Source organism: Micromys minutus (assembly GCF_963924665.1).
Source record: "Micromys minutus genome assembly, chromosome: 29".
NCBI classification, from domain to species: domain Eukaryota; kingdom Metazoa; phylum Chordata; class Mammalia; order Rodentia; family Muridae; genus Micromys; species Micromys minutus.
This window is the reverse complement of record NC_137964.1, coordinates 8,947,273-8,974,470: the sequence shown is the minus strand read 5'-3', so window position 1 is coordinate 8,974,470 and position 27,198 is coordinate 8,947,273. Positions and strand designations below refer to the sequence as shown.

At 44.1% G+C, this 27,198-nt stretch overlaps 1 protein-coding gene and 1 pseudogene across 6 annotated transcripts in view; both read right to left on the bottom strand.

Annotated features, from left to right (window-relative positions):
• The window catches only part of FRY (FRY microtubule binding protein), a 364,922-nt gene that overhangs the window by 94,228 nt on the left and 243,496 nt on the right, over positions 1-27,198 (bottom strand). For 4 of the 5 annotated variants that reach the window (XM_080941189.1, XM_080941185.1, XM_080941186.1 and 1 more), the window contains 7 exons: positions 26,334-26,420; positions 20,338-20,509; positions 18,559-18,691; positions 17,780-17,887; positions 6,625-6,880; positions 4,128-4,310; positions 2,473-2,559 (listed from right to left, as the gene is read on the bottom strand). In XM_080941189.1, the coding sequence (XP_080797315.1) occupies positions 2,473-2,559; positions 4,128-4,310; positions 6,625-6,880; positions 17,780-17,887; positions 18,559-18,691; positions 20,338-20,509; positions 26,334-26,420 (1,026 nt within the window). The remainder of the gene's footprint in view (positions 1-2,472; positions 2,560-4,127; positions 4,311-6,624; positions 6,881-17,779; positions 17,888-18,558; positions 18,692-20,337; positions 20,510-26,333; positions 26,421-27,198) is intronic. The other variant, XM_080941187.1, reaches the window with a different exon arrangement.
• On the bottom strand, positions 8,735-10,139 carry LOC308439371 (eukaryotic translation initiation factor 2 subunit 3, Y-linked-like; annotated as a pseudogene). The gene has a single exon. The product of its transcript is annotated as a eukaryotic translation initiation factor 2 subunit 3, Y-linked-like (transcript).

Sequence of the window (27,198 nt, the reverse complement as noted above, 5' to 3'; positions counted from 1 at the left end):
TAGTTCATTTAAACAGGACCACAGATTTACAGTGTTGAAATCCCGAAGGACGATTTATGTGTGGATCCATAAATGTGCCTTTGCTCCTGTGATTTGTTTGTGTGATGTGTGCATGGGGTTTTCTATCTTTACTTACAACTGAAACACCATGCCAGGGCATTGGAAACATTCCTTTTATGAAGGGCATTTGTGCTGATGATTTTTTAAAGAAGAGTTACATAATCTGTCCCTATGATGCCAAGCAAATGTATTTCAAAACTTCTTTTAAAATATATACATATCGGGGCTGGGGAGATGGCTCAGAGGTTAAGGAGCACTGACTGCTCTTCCAAAGGTCCTGAGTTCAAATCCCAGCAACCACATGGTGGCTCACAACCATCTGTAATGAGATCTGATGCCCTCTTCTGGTGTGTCTGAAGACAGTGTACTTCATATACATAAAATAAATAAGACTTTAAAAAATACATATATACATATCTATGAATTGATAAGTTCTCTCATTTTATTCTCTTTTAAGTATTGATATCAACTTTCAAAACAATATATCTATTGTTTCAAAATGTGTGTGTGGGGACTTGCCTTTTTGTTAGTTGGGTATTTATTTATATTTTTTGAGGCAGGGTTTCTCCGTGTATCCCTGGCTATCCTGGAACTCACTCTGTAGACCAGGCTGGTCTTGAATTCAGAGATTCTCTCGCCTCTGCCTCCTGAGTGCTGGGATAACAGGCGTGCACCACCACTACCAGCCTTTTATTAGGTATTTACAAAGTGTTACATTTCATCTGTTGGGGCAATGAACTCCCCTGGGTAAATGTTACAGATCTGACCGTCATAAGTCACTGACTGGATTGGAAGGGGTGGAATTGGGCTTTCAGAACCAGAGAGAAGAGATCCTTTAAAGTGGTTCTCCCTAAACTTGTGTTCTGGGGAAATCAATGACTCTAGAGACCGGCGTCTCCTGCATTCATGACTAAGCGGCTGCAAGTGATGTCTTCTAATACTCTCTGTAAGTCAGATGAGATTGGATGGAGATATATGGATGGAGCTGGTGCATTCTCATCTTCTGAAGTGCAGGATGCTGACCTGGCGACCTGCTTAGGATCTGAGTCTAGCAAATGCAGAAGGAAATGAGTAAATACAACAGTTATCTACAGGACAGGAAGATACGCATGCATAAGAATTACGGTGGCCATTCCACCTCATGCTCTGATAACTGTAATGTAAGAGAATGTATATTTGTTTCTTCTGGCTGTTCAAGTCTGCAGTGCCTGCCCAATGGCCTTAGTGATCATCATGATCATGACTGCCAAGAATTAGCGTTTTGTGTTCCGCATCTTGAAAGTCTATGAAAAGGTTATAGATCCCACAATGCAGTCATTTGCGGATGTGGCAGGCATCTGGGCTAGGCACCAGCTAAAGTGTGTTCTTCAGTTACACCCTGCCCCCTTTCTCCCAATTCCCCTGCCTGTTTGTGGAACTGAAACGGATCCAAGTGTGCTCACTGTATTTTCCGTTTTAAAAGATGAACATTACTGTAATCCCGACACTCTGGAGGCAGAGGCAGGAGGATCTCTGTAAGCTTATGCAGCTGAAGGCTAATATTCAGCTGGCACTATGGGAAAAACCTTCCATGTTCTACATACCTGTCATCTTAAGTTGTACATTTTTTTTCTTTTTGTTGGTTTTTTTGAGACAGGGTCTCACTCTATAGACCAGGGTGGCCTAGAACTCACAGAGATTCACCTGCCTCTGCTTCCCGAGTGCTGCGGTTAAAGGCTTTGCACCACACACCACAGACAGGCTCAAGTTGCCATTCCTGGCTCTGGTTTTAGGTTTAAGAGTCACCAGTGCCTTTGATCCCAGCACTCAGGAGGCAGAGGCTGTCAAATCTCTGAGTTCGAGGCCAGCCTTGTCTACAGTGCAAGTTCCAGGACAGCCAGGGCTACACAGAGAAACCCATCTCGAAAAACAACGTGTTGTGCCCTGAGCTGACCCCTAGCTTAATGCTTTTGAGTTTTAATAACTGTGAGGGTCAAAGGTAATAAATATGAGCCATCTTGGGATCTATGAAGTATCACATAAGTAGAACTTACATATTGAGACTGCTGTGATACAAAATACTAAGTACAAAATTAAACAAAGATTGCGCATTAAAAACAACAGTTAAGGCTAGTTAATTTCACTTAAAAATCCAGAGTGATTTTTTTTTTTGAAATTGAAGTTTTTAAAACTATTATCTGTATTTCTAAAGTTCAAATTTTGTATGGCATTGTTTTCTTTTCCCCCAGACACGTCCTGTGCGATTATTTGAAAAGCTAATCTTGCTTTCTGAGGTATCTGTGCTTCAGGTTATTAATCTGCCACGGGAGCCTTGAGCTCACACACATGGTTTTCATTTGGCTCGGTTTTAAGAGATAGGCTCAGAACCTCTGTCGGACATCAGATAGCATTTGGGACCACGCGTTTGCTTACCGAATCCGAAACTGCCACATGAATGAAACTTTCGAGGATAGAAGAACTTAGTTGATCCATGACATCAATCATTGGCCTGTCATCATCCTGTACAGAGAAGGAGCCAGTTACATCCCATGGGAAAAGTGTCCTTCCCACCCTCCCCACAGCCTTCATCCCAGGACTTGAAGCAGAGCAGCCTGCCAGACAGTGATAACGGCTTTCTCACAGAGACAGGAAAGAGAAGACAAGGACTAAAAAACCCCGTGGTTCTGAGGACAGACAGCCTTCTGATTTCCAGTGAAGATAATTAAAGCTCCAGTTTCAAACACTTGCACGTACTCAAGAATCTAAATACCAGCATTGTATATTCCCCATAGAGACGCTCATGTCTCTGTGATAAGCTTAAGGGGCAGAAGCCCTGCAGGAACATACTTTACTGGGACACCAAAATGCTCTTATTTGGGGTCATTGGCTTAACAGGATAACTGATAATGTGGCCTGTGATTTAATTTTAGTCCCCCCCCAAAAAACACATGGTAGACAAACCCCTTGCTTCCCGTGAGCCGCAAAGCCTTGCCTCTTATCTCGGAGGACACATTTTCCCCACCAACACTGAAATTAAAGTGTTTGGTTTGGCGCCGTGACGATTTTAAAGAAGATTGCATTAATTTCTCTAGTTTGTACTCTATATGTAGCAGCTTCTTAATTAGATGTTCGTTCAATGCCGAGAAAAATGATCCCCCAACCAAACTAATCTTAAAATTCTTGGTAAAGTAGGATCAGTGGAGAAATTCGAAATGATCTCATCTGTCACTGTCAGAATAGAGGATTTGCCACTAGTAGATTAAGGATGCTACTGTGCACACATCTGCCACTTGATTGTCCAATGAGGCTGGGGTGGGAGGAGTCTCACAGGGCCCCACCCCTAGTGGGGAGCTACAGGCAGTTACTGGCTGTTGAGCAGGGCGCTCTTCTCCACGTTCAAGCCCTCCGACGGGTTATCTGATCCTAAGCAGGTGTGTCTGAGCGACAGTAAACACTCCCACAAGGCCATCTTTAGCCACAATATATTTACAATAATAATAGTTTAAAAAGAGATAATGAAATTGAGGGTGGGTATGGAGTTAGAGTGTTGTATGGAAATACAGCATGAAATGTGCAAATGAAGTTATATATAAAAAAGGAAGCAGCAGAAGGGACCCAGGTTCAATTCCCAGCACCGACACAGCGGCTCACAACCGCCTGCAACCCCTGTGCCAATAGATTGAATGACTTCTTCTGGCTCACAAGGACCCTGCATGCACATGATACACATACTTGATGAAAAATACATATAAAATATAACAATATAAATACAATCTTAACAGGCACTGTTAAGATTTTAAAAATAATTCTGCTGTACCCTGGGAATGCATGTCTTTAATCCCAGAATTTAGGAAGCTGAGTCAGACAGAACTCTGAGTTCAAGACCTGCTGGGACTACAGAGCTCCAGGCTCTGTCCTCAAACCAAAATAAAGGTAAACAAACGAAACAATAGCCACTACCTAATTAAAAACCCAACAACGTATCAATAATCACATTCTTGCTGTTAGGTACACCCAATAGTGATGTGTTATTTCTAATTTTTAATCCGAAGCTGCTGAAAAGAGACTTCAGGAGAACAACCCCCTACCTCAGGCTGGCCCAGGGCGAGGAAGAGAGCTCGGGTCTCCTTGAGCACCAACACCGACAGTTTGCGCGTGGCCACCTGGACGCTGCAGAGAAGGACGAGAGCAAAGCCTTCCACAGCGTGGAGGACACTGCAGTGCGGGCCTCGTTCTGACTGCATCCTGTGGCTGGAGCCGTTGGGGATGAGCTGCCATGTGAGAAGAACATCCCGGGGTCAGCAAAACAACGTGGGAAGAAACACGGTTTTCCCTGTACATCTGGCTTCGCAAAACTAAATAAAATAAACCGGAACAGCTTAGAGACAAGAGCGTGCGAACTGATTATTACTCATGAAGTATCCGAATTCCCTTCTGGATCAATGGGTGCTTTGTGATAACGTCAGCCGTCTGTTATCTCTGATGGGAAATGACTGTTCAAAGGCTCTTCACAGGGAGGAGATGAATCCTGCCTCTCTGTCCACACCGTTTGGGATTATGCTACGGCTGTGATCAGAGTGGTCTAATTTATTTTCACCGAAGTTTCTACAGACAACAGACACTATTAAGTTGGATTTTCAAAAATTTTACTTTCTATTGACACTAGTGTATGTATATACATATGTATGAATGTATGCACACACACATCTATATTTGGTGGTACTGGTATATGTGTTTGGTTTCAGACTCTGGGATGAGGGGCTGAGGTGCATATTTTATATATCAAAGCAAACCTGGCTTCCAGGTTCTCCCAGCATCCCTCACTCACTTCCGACCTGGCATACCCTGTCCTCAAGCCTGAACTTTCCAGCCCAGGTGCTGGGCTGCCCTTCCCCCCCAGAGGTTCTTCCTATATGTACCGCATACATTTTGGTTTTTCCCTCTCTCCACCACTCCTCCCCACCCCACCTCCTCCTTTCTCTGTACATATGCCTTTTCTTTCTCTTCCCTCTCCTCTACCTCCCCCTAGTGACTCCCCTGGCCTCGGTCCTTGGGGCCAGTGAACTTGTCTGAGAGTAGCTTCCTGATAAACCTGCATTTAGTCGAATCTAATCTGGCTTGAACGGGCTCATTCCACCCGTGGAGAAATAACCTATCAATGTGTACTGAGAATATTAAACCTAGGGCAACCCATGTGCTAGGCGAGGGCTCTACCCCCAGTGCCAGCTCAAGCCCAAAGCTGGAGTTTTTCCAAGAGAATTTAGGTTTTCTTCAGGTGGGTGTAGTGGTCGCTGCTGTTTACTTGCATTTAGTTTTTAAAAACTTTAAAAAGGCTTCTCTTAGGTTTTATCGACATGCTTGTGCCTGTCTCTGGGTGTGTCCCCATGAGTGTGTGCACATGAGTGTGTGCATTTGAATGCAGGGAGAGGCCAGAAGAGGGCAGCAGTCCCCCAGGAGCTAGAATTACAGGCACTAGTGAGCTACCTGACAGTGGAACTTGGGTCCTTTGGGAGGGCAGCAAGCATACTTAACTGCCGAGCTACCCCTCTTGCCCCCTTTTATTTATAGCTTTTTGAGTCAGGGTCTCATCCGCAGCTCAGACTAACCTAGTATTCATGATCTTCCTCCCCCACCTCCAAGTGTTGGGATTACAGGAATAAGCCAATATGCTAATTTACATTTTCACAGGTAGAATCTATTCTAAGTTTTGCATGTTTACATGACAGGTTCTGGAAGTTTCCAAACTGCAATCACATGACCCTCAAGCAAAGGCAACCAAAGGGCCAGGGCAGGTGCTGCTCGGTTCCTGTTTTCAAAGCCACTGGGCTTCCTGTTCTTCAGTCAGTTGTTTGTTATGAACTTGTACACAGGGACCCGAACGCCACCTTCACTTCTCACTGGATGCACCGATGATATTGCGCATCCAGAGCCAGAGATCTGCATGGCTGATGCCAGCTCCCCACGTGGCTCTGAGACCTGGGTCCCCTTCAATGCAAGCTCCAGGCTGCTAGCAAGCATTTTTACCATTCACGAGTGACCAAGAAAGCTGAAGAATGCATTTGTATCCGTGCAGATCCAGGATGGGGCAATAGATGTTAACTTGGAAAAAACACTCTGGCAGACGGTTAACTGCTGGATCTCTCTCTGTCTCCATGCCACAATTTCTACTCCTTACATGGCCTTGCTGGAGTCAACAAGTCCACCCTGTGTTTCTTGGTTACAATGTAGCTGGTGGAAGAACTATGGACCAGCATTACAGGTAGGCCAGGGCACTGGGGAGAAAGAACTCTGAAGGTTCGCCAGGCTGCTTGTGTGTATGTGTATGTTTGTGTGTGTGCATGCCCACGTATGTATATATGTATTTGTGTGTTTGCGTGTGTATATGTGGATATATGTTTGTATATATGTGTGTGTATGTATTTGTGTGTATGTATGTATATATGTGTTTGTGTGCATATGTGTGTACGTATGTGTTTATATGTATATATATGCATTTGTGTGTATATGTGTATATATATATATTTGTGTGTATGTGTGTGTGTTACATGAAAATGGGCACATTAGTGGGCAGTCTGGGGGAATCACCTCTGAGTTTCTGATCTTGGCTTGTTCATAGACTCTTCCCTGTGTCTGTATGACCAGTTTCCACTGCGTGAGCAACTGCAAAAGCAACTTTAGGGAGGAGTCCAGGAGGGTGTGATGCATGTCATTTACTTCCCGGAGCAGGAAGTTCGTGTAGCCGAATAGGACGTCTTCCCTCCAGTCGGAGAAGTCAACCAGCAACCCCTGAAGAGAGTTCTGTGCAATGTGGCGCAGTTCATCGTCCATATGAATAGAGAGCCTGGGAAGAGAAAGGGAACAAGATCTCTGACTTGGTTACTTTTTCTTCTAGGTGGAAGAAAAGATATGCAATTCTCTACTTCTACTTGTGGCTGAAAAGAAGCCTCACTTAATTCTTAATAAATGACCTAAGTGAAACTTCTTTAAAACTTAATTTTACATTTACCTAAGAGTTACAAAGTATCAGTTCCCCTGGGACCTTGTGAGCCACTCCTTAAAAATGATTTTGTTGTTGTTGTCATTAATTAGTATTAGTATTATTTCGGATGAGGTTTTACTGTATAACCCTGGCTAGCCTGGAACTCCCTATGTAGACCAGGCTGGCCTAGAACTCATAGAGATCTTTCTGTCTCTGCCCCCTGAATGCTGAGATTAAAAGTGTGCACCACCATGCCTGGTTTTATTTTTATTTTATGGGTATGAGTGTTTTGTCTGTATGTATCAAGGTGTGTGCCTGGTACATGCAGAGGCCAGAGGAGAGTACTGGATCCCCAGGAACTAGAGTTATAGAAGGTTGTGAGATGCCATGTAGGTGTAGGGAATTGACCCCAGGTCTTCTGCAACAGTAGCCTGTGCTCTAACCACTGAACCATTTCTCCTGCCCATTTCTAAGTAGTTTCAAAGTATCTTGTTGTTCATGGTTTGAACTCACTAACTTGTAATTTTTTTTTGTTTGAGACAGTTATTTTGTGTAGCCCTGGCTGTCCTAGAACTCACTTTGTAGACCAGGCTGGCTTCAAACTCGGAGATCTGCCTGCCTCTGCCTCTCAAGTGTTGGCATTAAAGGCCTGAGCCATCACCACCCGCCCAACCCTTTTCTTGTTCTAAGTTTATGATTTTAATTTATTACATGTATAGCTATTTATGTATATGTTTCCTAAGACATATAGGAACATAATCTTCCACAGATATCAAGCCACATTTTAAGGAAGTATAATAATAGTGTAGCAATTGGGGAATATCACTAAATCAATAGATGTTAATCAATAATAGAGACACTGGGTTGAATCATGTCATGTATAAAACTCATGTGTTGGCACCTGCCCCCCTATAAAGCAAACCTTGTTTGGAATTAAGACCACTGCAGAGGTAACTACAGAAGGACAGGGTCTTATGGGGAGTAGGCTGAGACCCTAGTCCTGTGAAAGGACTGTGGGGACAGACAAGTGCCAGGAGAAGGCAGAAATAACGACAGCACCATTTGAAAGTAGAATAATAGTCACATGATGTTCTGCCAGTCAGGCAATGCCAGAGGTCACCAGGAAGCCACTAGAAGTATGGTGAAAGGCCCAGCGCAAACATTCTCCCCTAGAGCTTACAGGAAAGCAACACCCTGGTTTTGAACTTTCAGACATGAGAGGCCATCGCTGCTCTAATGTAAGCCCCCAGGTTTGTGCCATGCTCTTGCATCTCTTTGAACAAAGCCACACAGTTCCAGAACCAGGCAGCACTGAGGGTGAAAGTACGCTATATTCTTTTACCATGTGCTCACAAACACTCTGCCGTCCAGAACACATCTCAACTTCCAGCCCATGGTGCAAGATCTTTCTAAGACTCTGGAGCCCCAGGGTGGTAGAGGTTTTGCTATTCTAAGCGGCCACGCCTCTTGAGACGATGTTATTTCCATGTGTCATGAGTATAGTTGACCACGCCCCTATTTTTCTGAACTTATTTATTTTAAAGGAATTTATATAACAGCATGTTCAAGTATTGTTAGTTTTCAGGAGTAACCGTTGAGACAAAATACAAAATTGTCTTAAGCTTCCTAGGAACAGAGGAGGAAAAATTACAGTCATTTTTCATGTAAATGAGCTCTCATGTCCCAAAATTCCTGGTTTCACTCAAATGTACCATTTTATTCATCATCTATTGTTGGCTTGATGGTCACTCCTTTCCTTATCTGGTCCCAACCAATTAAATGCCAGTGTTTCTCAACTTGTCGGCTAAGAGCATTTTTTTTCTCCTACTGTGCACACAGGATTGGTGAGAACAATTTTACCCAAATCTGCCTTCACTGCACTAACTCTGCCTTTTGTAGACAAGGACCCTATGTTCACCATGAGTACTTAGCTTCTGAACCTTTGCTGCTTTTTTTTGTCTCCTTCTGTATGTACACCTAGGAGTCGTCTCAGTAGGAAGTAGGAAATTTCTAATTCTGTGAATATCTCAGGTAATGCTCCAACAGTACCAAGGACTTGCCTAACCATTCTATCTGCTCGGCATAATGTTGGGTCAATTTTTGTTCCAACTCTAATAAGACCACCTGGAGCAGCATTCTGAAGATCATTGTGTTTTGCAAAAAGTGAGACAATCTTGGAAAAGATTGGTTTACACATAAGCTTCCCTTCACCGTCTTTAGAAACAATACCAGGTCTTACTTCTATCTCTTGGCCCACCTTTAATACGCTCTTTAAAATACTACCACCAGCCACACCCCCTTTAAGGTCATCAACTTCACAACCAGGTTTGTTAACATCAAAAGATCGGATAACTATAAGTCGGGGTTCTGAAGTAAAGTCTGTTAGAGGAACTGGAATTTTAATTGCTATATACTCACATACAACTTCCATATCGTATTTTAACTGAGCAGAAATTGGAATAACAGGAGCTCCTTCAGCTACCCTGTACAAATGCAAGTATCTGTTCATACTGTTCTTTAGCCTGACTTCCTTTTACCAAATCAATTTTATTTTGCAGAACCAAAATATGTTTTAGCTTCATAATTTCAATGGCAGCCAGGTGTTCAGAAGTCTGAGGTTGAGGACAAGATTCATGACCAACTATCAACAGAAGCGCTGCATCCATCACTGCTGCACCATTCAGCATAGTTGCCATCAAAATATCAGGACCAGGACAATCAATACAGAAAACATGTCTGACTAGTCTGAAGTTTCCTTTGGTCCCTGGAACATCTGAAGGAAACTCATCAGGTGTGTCCTACTCCCACAAGATCTGTAACATTCTGGTCAAGGACAAGTTGAATCATCAAGCTTATATATCTTAGCATTAGCATATCCAGGTGTTATGGTAAAATTCCTTTCCAGTTCATCTTTGAATCAGGCAGTATGAACACCAGAAATGGCTTTTACAACTGTAGATTTCCCATGAGCAACATGACCAGTTGCGCCTACATTAGTCGTGGCTTGTCTGCTGATAATCTCATGTGAAAGCAGAGTCAACTTTATAACATCCAAAGAGGCAAGATCCTGACGAGAAAGAAGCGGCTGTCTGAGAGTCACTCCTGCTTTGCCGCCTGCCATCTTGCTCCCAAAACAAGAAAATCTCCCCTATTTTTCAAGAGAGTCTGACGCAGTAGTTAAAAGACAGCAGAGAGAGTTCAAAAGAATCAACCTATGAAGAAGTCTGACTTGATTTGAAGACTAAAGGGAAATTCTTTAAGAAACAGGGGTCTTGAACAGAGTTCCAGTAACTCTGAATACAATGAATAAAACCACCAAGGAAGGGTTGAAAACTCTCCTCAGGGACCTACGCATGACAGAGACAAAAAGAAACCAACATTGCCACATCAGCAGGGCTCTCCCTCCAGCTGTCTGGCATCAGGAGCGTTGGCAGGGCCTGGCACTGGTACTGTGACTCAGATAAGCAACTGGACAAGAAGATGCTTCCCACCAGCCGTGACTGCCAATGCAAGACACCCAGGGCTCTGTCTGCAGTGATCTAGAACAAGTAAGTTGCATGAGTCCCAAGGACACAGGCTTCTTGCTCAAGGGTATGGCTGAACACATGGACTGAAGGGCAAGGGAGGGTATAATGTGGACAAAACTGTCCTTTGGTTGATCAAATCAGACAAGTGACTCACAGCATAAACTTTTCCTACAGGCAAGCTCCAGCCAGGTTCCCATCAATCAGCTAAGTCCTTGTCAACAATTTGGTAATTTGGCTGTGTTCCAAAGCGATGGACCGTAAGCTGAAGAAAGAGACCAGTTGGCAGAAACACTTCCGAATTAATGATGATGGGGCAAATAAGATATTATCAGGCAGGCACAAGAGAGCTGCAACCTAGTAACACCACCCAGGGTTATGAAGGGAACCCAGACCCTGAGGAGCAGGCTACTGGTCAGCTCTAGCTGACCAGAAGTCATGGTGATTTTGTCTGGGGACCACTGAGAAGAGGACTTCCATCTGACTGTTGAGCACTGAACTACATTTCCATTCAAATAAAGAAATAAGACAGGGCTACTATCCAATATATACAAAAGTACTCAATAAGTTAGACTCCAGAGAATCAAATAACCCTATTAAAAAATGGGAGACAGAGCTAAACAAAGAATTCTCAACTGAAGAATACTGAATGGCTGAGAAGCACCTGAAGAAATGTTCAACAGCCTTAGTCATCAGGGAAATGCAAATCAAAACAACCCTGAGATTCCAACTCAAACCAGTCAGAATGGCTAAGATCAAAAACTCAGGTGACAGCAGATGCTGGTGAGGATGTGGAGAAAGAGGAACACTCCTCCATTGCTGGTGAGATTGCAAGCTGGTACAACCAATCTGGAAATCAGTCTGGCAGTTCCTTAGTAAATTGGACATAGTACTATCCGAGGACCCAGCTATACCACTCCTAGGCATAAATCCAAAAGATTCTCCAACATATAACTAGGACACATGTTCCACCATGTTCATAGCAGCCTTATTTATAATAGCCAGAAGCTGGAAAGAACACAGCTGTCCTTGCACAGAGGAATGAATATAGAAATTGTGGTACATTTACACAATGGAGTACTGTTCATCCATTAAAAACATGACTTCATGAAATTCTTAGGTAAATGGGTGGAACTAGAAAATATCATCCTAAGTGAGGTAACCCAATCACAAAGAACACACATGGTATGCACTCACTGATAAGTGGATACTAGGCCAAAGCTCAGATTACCCAAGATACAATCCCCAGACCACATGAAGATCAAGAATATGGAAGATCAACAAGTGGATGCTTCCGTCTTTAATAGAAGGGGGAACAAAATATTCACTGGAGGAAAAACAGAGACAAAGTGTGGAGCAGAGACTGAAGAAAAGACCATCCAGAGACTGCCCTACCTGGAGATCCATCCCATATGCTGTTACCAAACCCAGATATATTGTGGATGCTAAAAAGTGCATGCTGACAGGTGCCTGATTTCACTGTCTGCTGAGAAGATCTGCCAGAGCTTAAGAAATACAGAGTTGGATGCTTGCAGTCAATCACTGGACTGAGCACGGGGACCCCAATGGAGGAGTTAGAAAGGAGGTGAAGGGTTTGTAACCCCATAGGAAGAACAACAATATCAACCAACTAGACCCCCCAGAGCTCCCAGAGACTAAGCCACCAACCAAAGAGTACACACAGAGGGACCCATGGCTCCAGCTGCATATGTAGCAGAGGACGGCCTTATCAGGCATCAACGAGAAGAGAGGCCCTTGGTCCTGTGAAGGCTCAATATACATGTGTAGGGAAATGCCAGGGCGGGGAGGTGAGAGGGAGTGGGTGGGTCGGTGGGAAAACACTCTCATAGAATCAGGAGAAGGGGCGATGGGATACAGGGGTTCCAGAGGGGAAACTGAGAAAGGGGATAACATGTGAAATGTTAAGTAGAGAAAATATCCAATATAAATACATAAAGTCACACTGAGGTACTGAGACGCCACACACAGAGCCGACTCTTCCCTGTGATGCTTTTTATAACAGCATGCTTACAAGTGATGGCAGAGGAAGTGGCTAATGCATTTCATATATCACAGAGCATTGTTTCAGATGCACCTACAAATTAATAAAAAAATACTGATCGAAAGCTACTTTTCTTTCTTTTTTAAAGATTTATTTATTATTTATGTGAGCACACTGTCACTGTCCTCAGACGCACCAGAAGAGGGCATCAGATCCCACTACAGATGTTTGTGAGCCACCATGTGGTTACTGGAAATTGAACTCAGGACCTCTGGAAGAGCAGTCGGTGCTCTTGACCATCTCTCCAGTCCCAAAAGCTACTTTTCAATTTTCAGCTTTTACCTAAAAGTGACGGAGCTTGGTCTCAGGAAAGCTCTGTCTGTGAGGGTGAGAAACATCTTATGTGTACAGATGCTCTGACTGCAGTGTTATATCTGTGGGCCTCATGCCTGTGGGGGGCATAGGGACCAATGGAGCTGGAGTTACAGTGGTCGTGAGCTGTGGGGTGGGTGCTGGGAACTGGACCCAGGTCCCCTGGAAGCACAGCCAGTGCTCTGACCTGTTATGGCGTCTCTCCAGCAGTTTTCGTTTCCTGACGCATAAAGTCTCTTAAGCCTAAAATCAGGGACAGGAGTGTGCCTAGCTGACCCAGCAATAAACCCCAAACCGGAGTATAACATGGACATCGCTCATGCAAGACTGGAGATTTACTAAAAATAACCAGCGCTGTCAGTGAGCTCACTGTGTATAGATCTTAGGCTACGTGATGTTCATTTGTCATTTAAGTCTCATAGCCCACGGGGTGGGTGTCATATTAAGGAAGTTTTTGCAGGGGGAGTCAATATTGAATAGCGAACCCCTAAAGCAGCTATGGAATCCAGAATGTGACATATATTAAATATCAGTTCCCTAGAACATCTGACAGGTGACAGGCACTTTGGATAGTCTGCCTCCTTTGTTGTCAAAAGAAGCAGGACACAGCTAGAGGGGAGATGGGAAAAAATGGGGAGAAGTAAGCTCCCACCTTACACGTGGAGATCCCTTTTCCGTACCCATGAGCCAAACTGGCAGGCTCTAGCAGTAAGACAGGAATGCACAAGTGTGTGGCGTTTGACTAGGATGCTCAGGCAATCTCCACAGGCTCCAGGAAGCCCACTGGGTAAGCTTACTGAGACTCAGCCAGACCGGCTGACCAATGCATATCAAAGCAGACATTTAGTAGCTTGAATCAAGCCTCCTTCTACACCCCACTACCCGTCTGCAGTCTGTGTGTCTGGTTGTTAAGCTATAACCAGAAGTGCTGGGGTGGTGGACCGGCAGCAGCTATGTGGAGACACATCCTTGAAACCCCCTACTGAGAGCTCAGCTGGTAAGAGCTGGGATCCTGAAGCAACACTACTCTTACTTTTCCAATTATGGAGAAACCCAGGTTTTCTGGCAAAATGTACCATGGAGTAACAGTGAAGTGTGTACTTCCCTCCTCTGGCCAGGCTGTAGATACTGTATCGAGTCAGCTTACCATCAAACTGAATGGTGCAGGGTGCACTTTGGGACTTTGGGGTTCAGGGTGATACACTTGCTGTGGGGCAACTCAGTTCTACATTTCCTGTGAGTGGCTCACCACACCTTTATGTCCTGACCCTCTGGGGGGGGGTCATCTAAAGAGGCTCATTTTCTCAGGACCCAGAGGACCTAGTGTACAGGTCACAGGCTCCTTACCTCCCTCTGAGGACAATCTCTGACTCCCCTTTGAAGTTTATTAAAAAAAAAAAAAGCCTTTTTCATGAGCTTCCAATAAAGTCTGGCCATTTTTCTTGAACTTTCAAGAATATTTATTTGTTCTTTTGCCTTCTCAAAACCAGTGCTCATGGCTTTCGGCTTTATAAGAATGCACACAATAATAAACAGGAAGCTAGAAATAGACCAGACATTCCAGCTCTGTCTAACAATTCCCTCCCTGCATGTCTGGCACCACAGTCTGCAGACTAGATTAGGCTGTCAAGGTGATCTTGGAGGTTAAGAGCCTTCTATGCAGACTCACAGCAAGGCAGCATTAGAAACTCTCCCAGAATGCTCCAGGTTATCTACAAAGCCTGGCACTCCAAGAGCTTTAGTGTAGGCAATCACCAGCTAGATCTCTGAGGAAAGCCAACATCCCTCACCCCCACCCCTTCAAACTGATAACTGGCTCTTTCCCACAGACCTTCTTCTGACTCACCAGGGTGTAGACACCATAGTGCTATGTGCCACTCTAAAAGGTCCTCAGAGACGGATGGCATCCTTCCAAGATTGCCAGATTTTACCAAGGGAGAAAAAGTAGGCTGGGGGCTTAATTTTTTTTTTTTTCTGGATCACATAGGCAGTAAAATAACTCAAAGAGATACCAAGCTCAAACTTTCTAGAAAATTCTGTCATTTTTCCATTCTCCCATACTGCTTGCTCCAGCTCTCGGGCAGCAGCCCCTTGTCCTCAGGTGGTCATAGTCACATTCCGATCGTCCCATTCCCTGCCACAAAAACACTGAGTTCCAGGTGTCGGCCTGCCTTCTGTTGCTCACAGCAACTGGCAGGTGGCTCCTTTGTTTCAGGGCCATTCTGGGATCTGTCCAGAGATTTTTTTTCCCCTTTATTCTCAATCTTTGCTCTCATCCCAGGAGAGCATTTGAGCAGATGGCCCCTCAAAGGATCTCAAACTCTTCATTCCACATCGACTCCTGCAAATCAGTGTGTTTCATTAGTCGCCGTTTGCTCCTTCGTGAGTCTCCTTGGAACTGGAAGCTCACCTCGGCTCAGGTCTGTTCCCCCAATCTGCCTCATCCTTCTGGCTTCTGGGCCTTAGGGAAAGAGGAGGCTGTTAACTGTCTAAATTAAACCCGGTGCCTCAAGTAGCTGAGGCGAACTCTTGATACTGTGTTCTGTCTCCAGCCCAAGTCCTTCAAGTGTGCTCTGATCACTGAACAGAGAGAAAGATCCATGGGCTGAAGGCTGTCCATGAGAGCGGTGCGTAGGTTATGGCCACCCTGATGAGGCCTAGCTAATGACAGCTGAGGAGGGAAGGCTTGCTCAGAGGACACAGGCCTGAAAAGTGTGCTTCTGAAGGTCACAGATCCTCAGCAGCCTTCACTGAGTCATCTCCTCATACGAGATGTGTGGGAAGAGGGTGGGGAGGGTCTCGGGCAATAAAAGTCACTGCTCAAAAGCCAGAGAGGGTGCTTTCTGTCACAGACTGCTATTGACTACCCCCTGGCTCTCATACAGTAAGTAGCCGAGAAAAAGATGTGCAAGAAGAAGATGCTTGGTGCATAACCTAGGCTGATCTTCTCTCGAGCCTGTGGACCTTGTCTCATCAAAAGCTAAATAAACAAAGTGAAACTTGCTGCCAGGGGAAAGAACCTCCTCAGGCTTTGAGTATGTCTAGGGGGTTAGGCACTAATACCTTTTTATCTTCTCTGGGCTTTCCTTTCTTGTCACCATTAACAGATTAACATATCTAATGGCATTCTGAAACTTGCATTTATGGGGGCTGGAGAGATGGCTCAGTGGATACAAGCATTGGATTTATTTCCTCAGAGATTCTGAGTTTGATTCTGAGCATCCACATGGCTGTATATGTATACATGTTTTGCCTACATGTATGATCATGTACAAGGTGAGTGCCTGGGGTGTTCAGCTAAGGGTATCAGATCCCTTGGAATTGGAGCTGCAGTTGGCTGTGAGCCACCATGTGGGTGATGGAAACTGAACCGGAGCCCTCTATCAAAGAGTACTGTGGTCAGTATTCTTAACCACAGAGCTTAACTCTCCAATTTAAATCACATCATTTGTAAAATCACATTTATTGTGTGTGTGCATGTGTGCTTGTGTGGATACTAATACATATGGTGTATAAGTTGTTAGAGGTCAGGGGTCAGAGGTCAGGAGTCAGTTCTCTTCTTCCACCATGTGGATCCTGAGGACTGAACTTAAGTTGTCATGTACCTTTATCCCTTGAGCTTTCTCACTAGTCCCTAAAATGGCTTATTAATGGCATTGCCTGGAGCTAAATCAACCCCCCCTCTCTCTTAACCCTTTTGTTCCTTGGCCCAATGCTGACTTTCATTCTTCCTCCCATACCTCACATCCTTGCATATAATTCCTTCTGAGTTTCTTTTTTGATTGTAAGTGAAAGAGGCGCTATCAGTTGGGAGTTTCCGATTACAGATGGTGAAGTACCCTAAACCACAAGGAGACGCTCTCACTCAAAGCAAACCGTTTTCAGGTTATAGTTGGGCTGTGCAATCATGTGGCTGATGGGAAAAATGATTGATGAGATTTCCGATAGCTTTCAGGAGCCCTACTGGCAGGTTTAAGATTGCTGTCTCTAGGGACCTCAAACTGAGGGTCACACCTGGGCTGCGCTCGAGCAGCGAGTCTATACACTTCTCTCTACCTTTCTGAACTTGATCCTTCCTCTCCAAGAGCCTTCCCAAATGCACCTTTTGTTTGCTGGCCTCCTTGGTCCACAGCTGACGCCTCTACCCACAGAACTCAAGGGTCTACTCCGTGCTGGCCATCTGTGCGGACCCATCCTTAGGCTGCTAGTAACCTCATGGTATTTATTTTGTAGAGATTTTTCTGTTGTTTTTATTGCTTGTTTGTTTGTCTGTTTTTCAAGACAAGCTTTCTCCGTGTAGCCCTGGCTGTCCTGGAACTCACTCTATAGACCAGGCTGGCCTTGAACTCACAGAGATCCGCCTGCCTCTGCCTCCCGAGTGATGGGGTTGATGGTGTGTGTCACCACCGCCTAGTTCTTATGTAACTATTGTAAACTGGATTTCAAACCCCTTGAACATGGAGCAAAGATAACAAAGATTTTAGTGGCAATTGGGCCTGTAATTCCAGTTCCTCAGAAAGCTGAGGCAGGAAGGTCATAATTGGAGATCATCTGGAACTTAGTAAGGCCCTGTCTCAAAACAGAGGAAACAGAAGGTTGGCATAAATCTCAGCGGCAGAGATTACCTACCTAGCACAAGTCGGGGTTCCTAGGCTCAAGGCCCATAACTAACAGCAACAACAACAATAACAGAAACAAAAAAACAAAACCCAAAAAACCCCTAAGTCCCTTCTGTCTGTTCACACGTAAGATCCAGAATAACACCTTATGAAGTGAATCTCCATCTGTAGAATATAATCATTGTGCTCTGGTTTTCTGTACTATGACTGAAGATTAAAAATCAGTTTTGATCAAATAACTCACCTGGCCAGCAAGTCAATAAGTTCGAGCTTGGACATCCCATCGGGTAGCAGTCGGGGAATTGCAGCGACACAGGTCCTGAAGAGATCGATTTTGGGCTTCCTTTCACCCCTACAGTTTGAAGACAAAATTTAAGCAAGTCAAAAGATAGTGAAAAACCATTTAAGTTTGTGTGTTAGATGCATATGGGCATATGGACACAGGCCTTCAAAGTACAGCCTGGTGTTTATCTCAAAGCTTCATCAGAGCCAATAAACTTTTAAAAGTCTAGGTGTAGGGGCTGGAGAGATGGTTCCGTTGTTTAGAGCAGTGCTCTTACAGAGGACCCAGGTTTGACTCCCAGAACTCACATGGAGGCTTACAACCATTCGTAACACTAGTTCCAGGGGATCTAATGCCTCCTTCTAATATTTACAGGCACAATCACGCATGTGGTAGATACACATACATACAGTTTACACACAAAATAAAATGAATAAATCTAATTTTAAAAAGCCAAATGGTTGCACACATATTTAATCCCAGCATTCAGGAGGTAGAGGCAGGTGGATCTCTGTGAGTCTGAAGCCAGTCTTGTGTACAAAGCAAGTTCCTGAACACCCAGGGTACAGACAGAAACTCAGTCTCAAAAAACCAAAAACCAAACCAAAACAAAAAGTGAAGATGGTTCTCAGTCAAATCTCATCAACATATCTGTTTAACCACCCCGGGAAACTCCGAGTCAAGTAGGAGAATGTCGGCTTGGAGCCCCCAGCTCGTCCCGCCTTCTCGGCTGCACTCACGTGATCATGTCTTCCGGCTCTTTGTTTAGCATCTGGATGTTGGTCAGCATCATGCAGCGCCCCACTTCTTTATCAAGGTGTCTTAAGATGTTGCCTACGGCCTTGCGGACTTGAGAGTAATACAAGGACATTCCTGAAAAACACGTGTTAGCCACATTTTAAACTAAATACGTCAAAGAATCATAACCTGGTCTACACTGGGTTTACAGTATTTCTTCTTCAAGCGTGTCCTCTGCGCCTGAGATTTCCTTGAGCGCAGAGCTGAAGGTGGTTCCATTTCTGTCTGCCTGGCTCCTAGTTCACCACCCCACACCTTGGAGATGTTCAAATAATCATTGGGACTTAATAAGAGCTGTGATACTTCTGAAATGGTTTGGTTTTTATTTTCTGTATGTGAGTGATTTGTGTGCACGCATATATGGTGCTCCACATGTGTGCAATACCTGTGGAGGCCAGAAGAGGGCTTTGTGTTCTGTGGACTATATATATACAGATAGTTGTGAGCTGCCATTGTGGATGCTGGGAAACCACTCTGGGTCCTCTGCAAGGACAATCAATGCTCTTAACCACTGAGGCAACTGAGAAAGACTTTTCATAAAAGTTAAGTAGTTATTTTTGCTCTTGAAAGTTTACGTTTCTGATTAACAAGAAAACCTACCAGCATTAGTAATTATATGATAAAAGATAATTCTAAGGGGCTAAGAGCTTAATAGCTGTATATTGTTCTCTGAAATGCATGTGCAGAGTCTTAGTAAAATAAACAACTGACTTCACTCATAAATTTCAAAATGCTGGAAATGTATTGCTCCCATTGCATGTGACATAGTATCTTTATAGTTAGAAGAGAGAAACACACACACACACTCACATACACACTCACACACACACTCACACCTATTCACACTTACACACACTAACACACATAAAAATATACACTCACACACATACACACATACATATTCACTTACACACATATTCACACTTATACACACACATATACACACTCACATATATTCACACTTACACACACACACTCATATACATACACACACTCACACACTCACAAATCAAATGAGAAGTGGTATGTATTATACTTTGATAAAATAAGTGCCGAGAGTCATTTCTCGTGCACGAAGAGCCTTGAACTCTCCAGTGTAAAAAGACCAATGTGTTTCTCTCATGTCTTTGGAATTTAGGAACTTTCTTAATTTGAGTACTTAAAAGGGAACAAACAAGTGTAAAAAAAATCGCCTCTTTGGATTCAGGAAGATACATCAGAGAGAAGAAAATTCTCCTGCAGTGTCTCCAGGACTTGGCGTGCTCACAATACAAATCAGAGCAGTGTGACTTTCACAAAAAGAAAAATGGGAAGGCATCACAAAATATTAATTAATGAAAAAAAATCACAAATACGATTATTTGCCAAGACACATAGACATCGTGGAAACTTACGATACAATGTGGATAACCAATAACCAATATTAGATTTTTACCTGGACCCAGATGAAGGCCAACAGCTAAATGGCAAAATGTTTACCTGGAAGTCCTACAGAGTTTGAAGGGCTCCAAGGTTGGTACCCATTGGGAATCAGTCAACAACTGTGCAAAATTGTCTCCTCGGTTACATGCCAATCTTTTCCCTTTCCTTTCTTTTTTCATTTTTCCCTTTCTTTCTTTCCTTCCTTCCTTCCTTCCTTCTTTCTTTCTTTTTCTTTGTTTTTTTGAGTGCAGCTCACTTACAGTAAGGACCTGATAACGATTTTCAGGGTTCGTACCCACCTATCATTTTGGCTTCCTCTTCAGTTAGTGTCTTACTCAAGTATGTTTTCTTTACTCTCAGGGTGTTTCCTGAAGGGAGCACGGCGCCCGTCACTGGCATGGGCGGCTCACCATCCTTTTGTTGTAAGCTATCAGCGATCACCAGGAATGCCCGCAAACCGATGTTCATTCTCTGGAAGAGATGCAAGGAAAGGACCAGTCATCTGGAAGAAGCCATCAGCGTTTATCTTGAGGATAAACAGGCAGGAAGATGCTCACCAAACTTGGAAGGCAATGTTTGAAATGGGCACGAATCTGTAAAAGGTGTGTGTGTGTGTGTGTGTGTGTGTGTGTGTGTGTGTGTGTGTAGAAGGGAACACCAAACACTCTGTGAGCAGCTGCAACTGAGGTAAACTGAGTTACACAACAGACTCAAATGCTTCGTAAAAAGAGACACCTCAGGCTTTAATTCAAAGACTGTGTGAAGCTACTGAGTTCCAAATATGAACCACAAATGAAATAATTATTATTTATTTGTTTTGAGATAAATAAATCATGGTGTAGCTCTAGGTAGTTTTGAATTCATTACATAGGTCAGGCTGGCCTCAACTCCCAGAGATCAATCTGCCAAACATCTTACGGAAGAGTTGGGGGGAAGGGCTGAGGGACCTGAAGAGGACAGGGACTCCACTGTAAGCTCAACAGAGTCAACTAACCTGGACCTTTGAGGGCTTCCAGAAACTGAACCACCAACCAAAGAGTGAGCATAGGTTAGACCTAGTCCCCCACCCCTCACTGCACCTATGTAGCAGATGTGCAGCTTGGTCTTTATGCGGGTTCCCCAACAACTGGAGCAGGAGCTGTCCCTAAATCTGTTGCATGACTGTGGATCCCATTCCCCTAACTGGGCCGCCTTGTCTGGCCTCAGTGGGAGAGGATGCTCTAGTCCTGCAATGACTTCATGTACTGGGGAAAGGGGAGTAGATGCCCATAGCAGGGAACCAGAAGAGGGCATCAGATCCCATTACAGATGGTTGTGAGCCACCATGTGGGTGCTGGGAATTGAACCTTTGGAAGAGCAGTCAGTACTCTTAACCTTAAGCCATCTCTCCAGCCCCAGCATATATGTGATTGCCCCACCACACTAAGCCAATATCTATTATTGATCTCTGATTATAAAGGCCAGCAAGTCTGAGAATATGTTTTTAAAACTGAATGGTGGGCACAGGAGACATGCCATCCCTGAGCTAATGAGCCAAATGAGGGCTCAGCAAGGCACTTGCTCTCTGAGTCACAGTCTCAGGGGCACTGCATAAAGATCTTGCTCTCTAGACCCCACTCCAGTACACCTCACCTTCCTTTTATCTTCCATTTCCCCAGAGACCAGTGACCCTAATTGTCTCTTCCTAAGCTTACTGGCTGCCTTTGACAAAGAGGCTATTGCTTCTGTTCACTTTAAAAGTGTGTCATTTATTTCCATAAGATTTCTTTATATATTCAGGAAGGAAGTGCTCTGTTGGGGGTTGTCAAGATATGCTCTTCCATGCTCTGACTCTCTATTAAATCTCTTAGCAACATGCAAACTTTCAAACACATATTCAATCTATTAACCTTCTGTGATTTATGTTTTTTTTTCTAGAAAGTTCTACCCACTCATAATGGTTTTTATGTTATTTGTTTTCTAGAAGACATATAGTGTTGGGTTTGTATTAAGTTGCATGATCCGGTTTGACCTTGGCTTGCCTGGAATTCCAAGGTGGCCATCTAATTGCTCAGCACCACTGAGAGCAAGAATTTCTATGCGATGACTAAATTCTCATTGTTGAAATCAACCAAGCATTCAACTGTGGGTTTATCTCTAGAGTTTCCATCCTTGTGGGGCCCTCTTTGTGTTCACCCCCTACTTCTGTACCGATCTGATGATTGTATAATCTTATACATCTTGAAATCAGGCAATGCTAATCCAACTTTATTCTTCTATTTCTAACTTATGTTGATTATTTTAGTACTTTGATGATCCATATAAAATTTTTTGATTTCTAGCTTAAATGAAGCGATAGGGACTCTGTCTGATTATTATAAAGATGATAATCTTATTAAGATAATATTATTATGATGATAACACATGGGCTAAAGACATGGCTCAGCGGTTAAGAGCACTGACTGCTCTTCCAGAGGTCCTGAGTTCAATTCCCAGCAACCACCTGGTGGCTCACAACCTTCTGTAATGGGATCTGATGCTCTCTTTTAGCATGCAGGTGCACATGCAGAAAGAGCACTCATATACATTAAATAAATAAATCCTTAAAATGATGACAGCATATTTGAGTTAGTTTGGGGACAACAGAACTCAACTATAGTTCTGTTTAACTATAAATAGTACTTGTTTCTACTTATTTAGGTCTTTCTCTTCTTTCAATATTTTTTAATTTTTGCAATAAAAAGTAGTGTGTATATTTTGTTTTATTGACAGGATTTTTCTTTTCATCAATACTGTATATTGTTTAACTTGATTATGCATTATTAGATTCTACAAGTATATTATTTATTTTCTATCTTGCAAACTACCGAAAGTCATGCATCAGCTCCAAATCAATTGGTCTTCCCCTTTCTTTTAAAATAGTGATATGTTTATTTGTGCTAATCTTGTCTTCCTTGTTACAAGGTTTCACATTGCTGAGGATGGCCCTGAACTCCCTATGTAATCAAGGATGACCATGGACTCCTGATCCTCCTGCCTCTGTCTCTCAAATGCTGGGGGATTATAGGTCTGTCCCACCAAGCACAGCTTTTTTTTCTTCAGTTTTCTACAATATTTGCCCATGGATAACAACAGCTTTATGTTTTCATTTCCAATCTATCAGCACACACTGTTTTTCTTTCTTGCCTCCAGCATTGAGTAGGACCTCTAATACCATGTTCTTTTAGATCAGGGCGAAAGAGAGAGAAACTGATAGTCTAGAAGTTCATCTCACAGATACGTCACATCTCATGACAATGGACATACATACAGTACATGTTCCAGCCCCAAACCCAGAAAGACAATTATCTAGAATCTACCCAACTGTTGAGTTTATGCTCAACACACTCAGTATTAGGATAACCCTTTAGGTCTCTGAGCGTTGTGACACAAACCATTCCAAAATACTACTGAAGAACCGTTACGGAGCCAGGGACAATGGCGTTAGCCTATAGTTTCTGCACTTCAGAGGCTGGGACAGGTCATGCTTAGCAATACAGCAAGTTCAAGACCAGTGTGAGACCCTATGGAATCACATGATAAACAGACAAGCAAGCCCCAACAGGCCAATCTTGTCTTGTTCTCTAAGAAACTGTACCCCAAAGCAGCATTTTTAAAATAACTGTTGGTAAATTTACTTCTGTTTACTGACCCTGAACACCTGTTTCTGAATGGGATCTGTATAGGGGAGTAAGAAACCCAAAGTTAAATTCTGAGTGAAAGTGTGTGTTTGTGTATGTGTGTGTTGGCCATTGCAAAGACCCCAGAGTCTCAGACCCATGGATGAATGTAAAACCCCCTTGGAGTGAGAATCAGAGGGAAATGGCAGTGACTTCCTCAGTGTGAGTACCCACAGTGTCCACAGAACATGCCTACTGTAGTTTTCTCCCCATTGGATGGTTATGACTTGAAGACTTCTCCCCTATAGGGGCTGCTCCTCTCCTACTGAGAGCTAAACCTTTCCCCTTGATCCAGCTACCTCCTTGTTTATCTGTAAGTAATAACCCTGTTTCCTTTATCCAGCTGTATGCTAGAACCCTGCCATGCTGTCCAGCTCTCTCTAACATAAACATACTGAGCTTCCAGAATGCCGTGGCTTCTTTGGTTAAGAGCCCAGACCACCCAGATGCCAGATTTCTTCCTGGTTTCCTCCGTGTCTGTCTTTTCTTCATTACCTCTCTGCCTCGGTCAGGCCTTTCCCTGGAGCCATGCGGGATGTGTGTGATGTGTGACTGTCAGTTACTGATAGGCAAATGCTTCTCGACCCCTACAAGAGGAAGAAGACACATGGAAGGGAGCTGATTCCGTGGGCAAAGGCGCTCACTGCCAAACCTGGCAGTTTAAGTTTGAGCTTCCGGATCCATGTGGTAGAAAAAGAGAACCAACTCCTCAAGTTTTCCTTTGACCTTCACACTCGTATCATGACACAAGCATGCACGCCCAATGAATAAATCACACTAGATGACACTAATAAAGATGGAGAGACGTGGAAGACTCAAATCTTTTTGTCCTATTGAATTCTCCCTTTAAGCCAGCATCTCAGCTGCTCTTCACAGATGAGTCAGCCAACAAGCCATTGAGTGGATGAAGAGTTTATAGACAGACCCACGGATAAATGTTACAGGGGGTCGTGACCGTGAGTGAGTGCTCTGTTGGGACCGGTCTCGCTATGCAGGCCAGTCTGGGCTTAGACTCACCATCCTGCTGTCTCAGGCTCCAAAGGACTGAGATGACAGGTGAGTGGTACAGTACCCAGCATGGAGGTAGTATCAGAGATGTTTGCTTTAGAGGAGTGTGCTGGCTAGTTCCCGGTCAATTTAACACACGCAAGAGGGACTGGAGAAGAGGGAGCATCATTTGAGAGAATGCCTTCAAAAGATCGCTCTGTAGGCATTTTTAAAATTTAGTGATTGATGTGGGAGGGCCTAGCTTGTTGTAAGTGGAGCCACCCTGGGTTGGTGGTCCTGGGTTCTATAAGAAAGCAGGCTAAGCAAGCCATGAGGAGCAAGCCAGTACGAAGCATCCCTCCATGGCTTCTGCATCAGCTCCTGTGTCCAGGTTTCTGCCCATTTTTATCTCCTGTTCTGACTTCCTTCAGCGATGGGATTATGATGTGGATATGTACGCCAGATAAACCCTTCCCTTCCCAACTTGCTTTGGGTCATAGTGTTCCATCACAACCATAGAAACCCTGACCAGAGCAACAATAATTCGGAGTAGTGCTGAGCAACTCAGTAATTCTGAGAATTATTAAAAATAGTAGATTCATAACTACTGAGAAATGAAAAAGATGTTGAGGATGTCTCCAGCAAGAGAAGTCTGTTATTGTCCAGCTCGAGGCCTCCATCTGGCCCTGGACCTGCTGTGACAGCAGCCACTCCAGAGGCCTGTGAGGTTATCAGCCACCAGACAATGCAGGGTATGGTGGGAAGGGGCAGGGGATGTACGGGTGGGTTGGGACAGCTATGAAGCTATGCTAGGCCTCTGCCCTCCAAACTGATTTCCTTAATAATGGAATGAAGGAGTCAGGATATTACAGATGACAGAGATGTGTGTTCAAATAAACTCTCCGGCATGAGATTTCTTTCATCTCCCTCATTTCACTTTCTTTCTCCTTCTCCCCTTCGTGCCTTTTTTAGTCTGCAACGCTTTTGTCCGGACCCACTCTTTTGTGAAGGGGCCAAGGACAGCACTTTGCCCATTTTAAAGTAGAACAGCTGAGAGTCAGAAGTAAATGTCACACACCTAGGAAAAGCAGCCGGACCCCGAGACAAGTGGCAGAGCTGGCCTCCGGGCTTTGGGCCCAGTGCACAGAGTAAGGACCGCAGAGAGGCAGCCGGGCTGGCGGGGCTGTGTTGTCTGAAGGTGTTTTTTAAAAGTGTGAGACTGAATTGCCGCTCATATGTAGAGCCAAGCATCCACCCTGAGTGTAGGAAGCTGGGATGTTGTCACGTGCTTGTTTCCTGTTTCCTAATTCCCTTGTGCTGTTGCAATCTCGCCTTACCGAGTTTACTGACAACACAGTCTCTGTTTCAAGAATGAGTCCATTTTAGAGGAAGACAGGACCGTAGCACATGGGTACTGGGTCATCCTTGGTCATATCATACAACTTTTACCTCTGAAAACCTGGCGCTTCAATCCGGACTCGAGCAGAAACAAACAGAAAATGCTTGAGAGGTGTTGCCCCGCCCCGCCCCCACTGGAGCCCCCAGACTTTTGTTGCAAAGGTATGGGCTCTGTGAACATGTGCTCCGTTCCCCTGGGGAGTCATTCCTACCTCTGGGTTGAGACTGAAAGCTTTGGCTGGTTTCCCCACACAAAGAAAGTCAAAAATAATTTCCTTCATGGCGAAGTCCAGACGTTCCTGGCAGGGGGCGGGGTAGGGGGAGAAAAGAATAAAATAAAAACACGGAATGCCAAGAATAACACAAAATGCAAGTTTTCACCATACGTAGCAAACAGGTGGCTTGAAGGGTCATGCCTAGTGTTCTGGGTCATGGAGAGCCCCTGAAGGATGACCAGGGGAATCAGAGCTGTCCAGGGAGCCACCATGATGCAGTGACACCTTCCTTATGTCACACACAGAATCAGCTCAGAGAGCACAGTGAGGCCTGAGGTATAGAAGCAAATGCCAAAAGAACAGGGCGCCTGGGCATCTCTCTGCCTAGGTTCTCCCTGCTTGTATCATAGATGTTGGTAGCTTTGTGAATCTCAGCTGAGAAATAAGTTCTTAACGGTATCACTACAAAATGACTGTTTTCTTATACCCTTTAAAATTGAAAACATCCTCTGGCTTCTTTATAAAAATCAAACCCACTGGGGGTGGGGTGGGGAGAAGAATTAACATACAAGACACAGCATTTAAGGGGGAGCCTGGCCATACATGTTAGGACATGCTCATTTTATAGACCATATCCCAGAATAGTCAAAGCACATACACTTCAAGGCTACATTTAGAAAATTCGTACGAAATACTGCAGAGTAAGGCATGCACTTTGTCTAGGGATACATATTAAAGAGTTCTCTCATTGACCACAATAGAGAGATGCTCCTTTCTAAATAGTCTCGACTCTGGACCATCTATCTTTATACTGATATCAACTGGACTGCAGTAGCAATTGCGTGCCTATAATTTCCTTTCA